Raw genomic sequence first — 7,684 nt, forward strand, 5'->3', positions numbered from 1 at the left:
TAGAGAATTTGGCAGTAAGTCCAACCTGCCACTCAACCACAGACCACGTGTATGGCGTTGTGTGGGTGACGGGTTTTCTGATGTCAACGTTGTCAACAGAGTGCCCCATGGTGGCGGTGGTGTTATGGTATTGGGCAGGCATAAACTACGGACAATGACCACACTTGCAATTTGAACGCACAGATACCTTGACGAGATTCTGAGGTCCATTGTGGTGCTATTCATTCACCGACATCACCTTATGTTTTAGCATGATAATGCACAGCTCCATGTCGCAAAGATCTGTACGCAATTCCTGTAAACTGAAAATTACAACATTCCACAGGCCACAATTAACAGTCTGATAAACTCTATGCAAAGGATATGTGTCGCGCTGCATGATGCAAATGGTGGTCACACCAGATACTGACTGGTTTTCTGATCCACGGTCCTACCTTTTTTTGTAAGGTATCTGTGACCAACATATGCAAATCTGTATTCCCAGTCATGTGAAATCCATAGAATAGGGCCTAATGCATTTATTTCAATTGACTGATTTTATTTCAACTGTAACTCAGTAAAATCTTTTAAATTGTTAGATGTTGCGTTTATATTTTTGTTCAGTATATTGGAGTTTACATTTCAAATCCCACAGCAAATGACAATACACAACAAACACTGTATGGGCATGGAAAAACAGAACGCATGTCTCTAACCCCAATATCTTAAATTAGAAAAAGCTAATTCCACAGCAGTTTAGAAAGATATTACGAAGCCTATAGCTAGAAGGGGCAGTATGGCAATAATATAAATCCCCCCTGAGAGGGGAATCATTGATAGAACATAAGGCAAAGTTACACGTACTTCATCACCCCCCCCGCCACCCCTACACATGCACACAAATATAAAATGCATGGCATTTTATAGCAGTTCAAATGTATATTTCAATTTCATACAGAAAATATACACCGTTAAAAGACTACAACATACCTCTTTGAGCACGTCCAGTTCCTGGCGCACGGTCTCGTATTCGATCTCCAGGTCGTCATACTGATGTTTAAGCTGCTGCTTCTCCTCCAGCACTGCCAGCCCGTACTCCGCCGCCTGGATCTTCTCATGGGTGGTCTCACTCAGCTCCCGGGAAAGGCGCTCTATCTCGGCTCGCAGACACTCCGGTTCGGCCTCCAGCACGAGCATCGTTTCAGAATAGCGCTGCTCCTCCACGGACATACTATGGATGTTGGTGATGGATCAACCTTGGCCGATGCGCCAGCTAATCCTACGACGAACGACGAGGGGATGAGACGGCTTCAAGCGGGTCCAATCTTGAAGGATCGCGGAGAACCCTTTCGTTTGAATAGATTATTAGATTCTTCTGTATTTGAACTGCATGATCGGTACTCTTGCGTTTCTCGTTGCCACTTTGGGTATTGCGTTTTCGGTCATGAAGCTGTGGTGTCTTTATTTCTTCCGGCAGGAGAGGCTTGTCTGTTATCCCTACAACTGCTCCATGACTGCAGTTCCTTTGCCCTTCGCCTCTCCCCGGCTGCTCAGAGCGATTGGGGCGAGAAGCTGTCTAGCGCTGTCAGATCACTCAGCTGAGAGAACTAGAATATAAGAATGGTGGTTGATGGGAACTGTAGTACCACAAACGCCAGTGCATAGACGTCAGGCAAATGCACTCATATCCCATCAGGCATTGTGTGCAGGCTAGTCTAAGGTGAAACGTGTGGAACACGGAAGCGGCATTTTATTTTCAAAGGAATGGGTCTAGAAAAGATTTGGTCACTGTGCATCTCGTGCCATCTGTCGGTTGTTTCTGTAGATTCACGATGCTGTAGTCACAGCGGCTTTTGACAAGAACATCACTCTGAGCGATCAACTTGATCAAATGACTAAAGCAGATAATAGGTAAATAACTAAATAGCCTATTGATATTGTCATGCATTTATTGAGGCTAGGAGCTACTGGATGCATAGTTTTTTTGCTGGTGTGGTGGTATAACTGAGCTGTTGGAATATGACAATATGAGCGCTTATTGTAAAGAGCGATCCGTAAGCCATCCCCAGTGGGCAGAGCTAGGCATGTTACACTGGACACTTTTTACTGGACACATTAGACGTGCCCATCCAAGAAGGCTCAAGGTCATTGGCCACAGACAAAATTACGTCAAATCACGTTATATCTACCGTAGCTTTGATTGGGCTGATCATATCAACATCATACTTTCAAAATCTTAGCTAGCTAGTTAAACAAGCAGTCATCATCATGAATCAAGTCGACAATCTACTGGCAAATCCTTATGTAGCCAAATCTACATGTAGCCTATAGTCTGTTTTAGAGAAATGTCATCATCAAATATTGTAAGAGCTTTCATTGTCTGCTTATATGCACCCTTTATTTATCCTACGGTTCTGACTTGGTGTACAGGAAGAATACTGTAAGAACGGCCCATGTTCTGCATTCTGTCGCTGTACATTTCAAAAGTGCTGAACAAATAGTGATATTGAATACGTTAGCTCGCTCATTGTTTTAATCGAAATTACGGACTGCCTCTTATCCGCTCATCATTCCTTTATGCCATAGTTTGTACATCTAAATTGTCAGTAGAAACCACATTTGTTTAAGCAAGTCAGCCATATCAGCTATGTTTTTTTAAGCCAGTAAATGAGGCTGAATGAACTGTTTCACTGCCAGACAAGGCTTCGCTGATAGCCAGGTGTAGTGTTACGTTGTGTTGTGTAGTGGCTTTGCTGGCATGTGTAACAGTATAGCTTCCGTCCCTCTCCTCGCCCCAACACACATCAACGACGGTCACTCACGAAGCATCGTTACCCATCGCACCACAAAAGCCGTGGCCCTTGCAGAGCACGGGGAACAACTACTTCTAGGTGCCATCTTTTGGTGCCATCTTTTGGTAAATGTTCATTACTGCAACTCATGTGTTTTACCGGTGTGCTTGAGATACCCGGATGTATTGTGATGTACTGAACAAGACTGGTTACTCGCATCAATGCCTCTGTCTCGTCATTTAACATTCAAACAGTGACGTCACCGACTGAAACACTATTAGCCCGCACTACCGCTAACTAGCTAGCCATTTCACATCGGCCACACACCCCCCTTTTGACCTCCTCCTTTTCCGCAGAACCAGTGATCCGGGTCAACAGCATCATTGTAACAGTATAGCTTACATCCCTCTCCTCGCCCCAACCTGAGCTCGAACCAGGGACCCTCTGCTCGAACAAGGGACCCTCTGCACACATCAACCACAGTCACTCACGAAGCATCGTTACCCATCGCGCCACAAAAAAAAGGCGCGATGCTGAACAGGGGAACAGCTACTTCTAGGTCTCAGAGCGAGTGACGTCACCGACTGAAACACTGTTAGCGCGCACCACCGCTAACTAGCTAGCCATTTCACATCAGCCACACATGCATCTAAAATATTTTGGGAGAGTTTGCTCCACCAAGATGTATATGCTAAAATCGCCACTGTCTGAAATATCAATATAGAGATACAATTAAATTGTGTTTTTGAAAAGATGGTCCTGGCTGAGAATAGAACATTTCATTTTCTACTTTGGTTTGGCACTGTTTACCACAATTTTCTGGAAAAGTCCATAATTAACATATATAGCTCTGGATCCAATGCCATACCACTGTAACACCTTGTGAATTATTTACCCCTTTATAGAATACACTTTTTTCCTCATGACTCAAAGCTGTGTTACCATTAACATTGGCTGCATATCCATTGTCCTTCTCCCAAAGTGTGGACTTGCACATTTATTCTCATCTCAGGGATTTAATAATGTTGTAAAGTAGCTCAAGCCAATGCTTACACCTATCCAATGCTTGGATGAGGAGAGTGATGAACAATTGATATTCAGACATTGATTTTAGCTGGCTTCATAAACAGAGGGTCTGTGTTCCAAATGGCACCCTGTTCCCTTTACATAGTGCAGTAATTTTGACCAGGGCCCATAGGTGGTCAAAAGTAGTACATTATACAGGGACATGTTATAGGGAATAGGGTCCCCTTTTGGATGCATTCAGCCTGATGAGCCCCACACCGCTAATTGTAAACCATTCCTCCATCCCATTCGCCCAGTCAAGCAAATTAAGCAGTGAGACTGTGATTTTTTTCACCTTTGTTTAACCAGGTAGGCCAGATGAGAACAAGTTCTCATTTACAACTGCGACCTGGCCAAGATAAAGCAAAGCAGTGCGACAAAAACAACAACACAGAGTTACACATGGGATAAACAAATGTACAGTCAATAACACAAAATAAAAAAAACACAATAGAAAAATCTATATACACTGTGTGAAATGTAGTAAGACTAGGGAGATAAGCAACAAATAGGCCATAATGGCGAAGTAATTATAATTTAGCATTAACATTGGAGTGATAGATGTGCAGATGATGATGTGCAAGTAGAGATACTGGGGTGCAAAAATATAAAAAATAAATAACAATTTGGGGAATGAGATAGTTGGGTGGGCTATTTACAGATGGGCTGTGTACATGTGCAGTGATTGGTAAGCTTAAAGTTAATACAGTTGAAGTCGGAAGTTTACATACACTTTAGACAAATACATTTAAACTCAGTTTTTCACAATTCCTGACATTTATTCCTAGTAAAAATGCCCTGTTTTAGGTCAGTTACAGTTTTTCTCAATTGCTAAAACACAATTTCTGAAACCTTGCTCCATTTCCTGAAAACATTAAATACAAAACCTCATCTACAAGCACTATTTACATAACCTCTGACTCCTCTTGCAAAATGAAACATTCGCCTCGAAACAGTTTTACCTGTGTTCCAAATAAAACACTGCTCTCAAATCATAAAGAAAGTGATCAAAATGATATACACTCTCAAGCAGTCAGTGAACAATACACCGAAAAATAGAAAACACATTGTTCAAAACATACAATTCTCAGGGAGAAGTACATTTTTAATCAAAAAAAATATTCATATTTTTACGTCATTGTCTTTTGATGAACGAAAACATGTTCTATCATAGTAGCTCAAAATTGATCAGAAATTATTACTCTGCTTTGCTCTTTGCAATTGTGTTTGTACCCCTATTTTTACAGTACTGTACCCTGCATCTCACAAACTTGTCCTTTGTCTCTGGGATACTGTAATTCTTGTTCTTTGTTGATATGAACCTGCAACCAGTCAAAATCTATTGAGCAGTCAGTACTGTTAATAAATGGAAAGCACAATGTTCAGGGCCATACAATTTGTCCATTGTACAGTATACAGCCTACAATGCACTATACTACAGTATCCATTCTCAGACTTTCTCCTTCCCACCTTCAACAACCTGTTTGCTCTCTGAACTGGCTTATATTGGTTGTGTCGCATCATTTGAAACAGGTTAAATCAATTTTGAGTGGTTGTGTTCAATCAATGACATATGTTCTCTATTTGTATTTGATTGTTGCCACTTGTGTTTACCAGTATGGATGACATGTGCATTAGAGTGCAGAATGTGTTTTGAGAATGAGAATGTGTTTAGAGTTTTGCTGAAAAGTCTAAGTGAGATCTGCAAATTGTGTTTTACCATGTGAAATGGTTTAAGGTATTGACAATAGACTGCATAATTAGCTAAATGAGTCCAGGCAACTGAGAACTTTGTTCAGCCAATGGGTTTGAGTGTTTTAGCAATTGAGAAAAACTGTAAGATCACCACTTCATTTTAAGAATGTGAAATGTCAGAATAATAGTAGAGAGAATTATTTTTTCAGATTTTATTTCTTTCATCACATTCCCAGTGGGTCAGAAGTTTACATACACTCAATTAGTATTTGGTAGCATTGCCTTTAAATTGTTTAACTTGGGTCAAACATTTTGGGTAGCCTTCCACAAGCGTCCCACAATAAGTTGGGTGAATTTTGGACCATTTCTCCGGACAGAGCTGGTGTAACTGAGTCAGGTTTGTAGGCCTCCTTGCTCACACACACTTTTTCAGTTCTGCCCACAAATTTGAGGTTGGGGCTTTGTGATGGCCACTCCAATACCTTGACTTTGTTGTCCTTAAGCCATTTTGCCACAACTTTGGAAGTATGCCTGGGGTCATTGTCCATTTGGAAGATCCATTTGCAACCAAGCTTTAACTTCCTGACTGATGTCTTGAGATGTTGCTTCAATATATCCACAGAATTTTCATGATGCCATCTATTTAGTTAAGTACACCAGTCCCTCCTGCAGCACAGCACCCCCACAACATGATGCTGCCACCCCCATGCTTCACAGTTGGGATGGTGTTCTTCGGCTTGCAAGCCTCCCCCTTTTTCCTCCAAATATAACGATGGTCATTATGGCCAAACAGTTCTATTTTTGTTTCATCAGACCAGAGGACATTTCTCCAAAGGGTACAATCTTTGTCCCCATGTGCAGTTGCAAACAGTAGTCTGGCTTTTTAATGACGGTTTTGGAGCAATGGCTTCTTCCTTGCTGAGCGCCCTTTCAGGTTGTCAATATAGTACTTGTTTTACTGTGAATATAGATACTTTTGTACCTGTTTCCTCCAGCATCTTTACAAGGTCCTTTGCTGTTGTTCTGGGATTGATTTGCACTTTTCGCACCAAAGTATGTTCATCTCTTGGAGACAGAATGCATCTCCTTCCTGAGCGGGATATAACGGCTGCGTGGTCCCATGGTGTTTATACTTGCGTACTATTGTTTGTACAGATGAACGTGATTCCTTCAGGCATTTGGAAAATGCTCCCAAGGATGATCCAGACTTGTGGAGGTCTACAATGTCTTTTTTGAGGTCTTGGCTGATTTATTTTTATTTTCCCATGGTGTCAAGCAAAGAGGCACTGAGTTTGAAGGTAAGCCTTGAAATACTTCCACAGGTACACCTCCAATTGACTAAAATAATGTCAACTAGCCTATCAGAAGCTTCTAAAGCCATTACATAATTTTCTGGACTTTTTCAAGCTGTTTAAAGGCACAGTCAATTTAGTGTATGTAAACTTCTGAGCTCGTTTTTGTTCGAGTTCCCAGTTATCTTGAACGCATTGAAGTCGGCGATTTCCGAGCTCCAGCTGGAGCGCTTCTGTTGGGATGACGTTCGTTGTCTCCTCTTCAAAAAGTGTGTCCACACCTACAACCCGTCCTAGTATGCCATACTCCGACACTGATAATGTATTAGTCTAGTAATTCGTTTTGCGTTTGAGAGGAGAAAGAATGATGAAGTCTGGCTAAGAGGCTCCCATTCAATCAGAGGAGAGCGAGACGCAGAAGCATGGATTTGGGAAATGGCTTCCAGAAACGCACAGACCATACAGCATACACAGAAAATGATGGGGGCTACATTTCAACAGGTAGACCTAATGTCTTAAATTAGTACAGTGTTCTTTTTTCACCAAGCGCAACATAGCTTCAGTGTGTAAATCAGCTAGAAAGATGTGTCGGCATCGAGTAATTGTCTCTGGCCCCCTCCTAGTTAGGGGGAGTGATGAGCTCTTCAGCAGAGTCTCACAACTCATTCGCTGGTTGAAAACTCTTTTCTGCCCCTCCCAAAATATATAATTTGTAGATAATTGGCCCTCTTTCTGGGACTCACCCACAAACAGGACCAAGCCTGGCCCGTTGAGGAGTGACGGACTCCATCCTAGCTGGAGGGGTGCTCTCATCTTATCTACCAACATAGACAGGGCTCTAACTCCTCTAGCTCCACAATG

The 7,684-nt window shown here is 42.0% G+C and overlaps 1 protein-coding gene across 5 annotated transcripts in view; it reads right to left on the bottom strand.

Moving 5' to 3' along the window:
• LOC110531982 (protein bicaudal D homolog 2) overlaps positions 1-2,015 on the bottom strand; it is a 73,944-nt gene extending 71,929 nt beyond the window's left edge. For all 5 annotated transcript variants that reach the window (XM_036987905.2, XM_036987907.2, XM_090184214.1 and 2 more), the window contains exon 1: positions 970-2,015. In XM_036987905.2, coding sequence (XP_036843800.2) covers positions 970-1,209 — 240 coding nt within the window. In that variant the 5' untranslated portion in view covers positions 1,210-2,015. The remainder of the gene's footprint in view (positions 1-969) is intronic.
• Positions 2,016-7,684: the final 5,669 nt, after the last annotated feature.

Source organism: Oncorhynchus mykiss, chromosome 9 (genome assembly GCF_057628025.1).
Source record: "Oncorhynchus mykiss isolate SJ-2025 chromosome 9, ASM5762802v1, whole genome shotgun sequence".
Taxonomy (NCBI): Eukaryota; Metazoa; Chordata; class Actinopteri; order Salmoniformes; family Salmonidae; genus Oncorhynchus; species Oncorhynchus mykiss.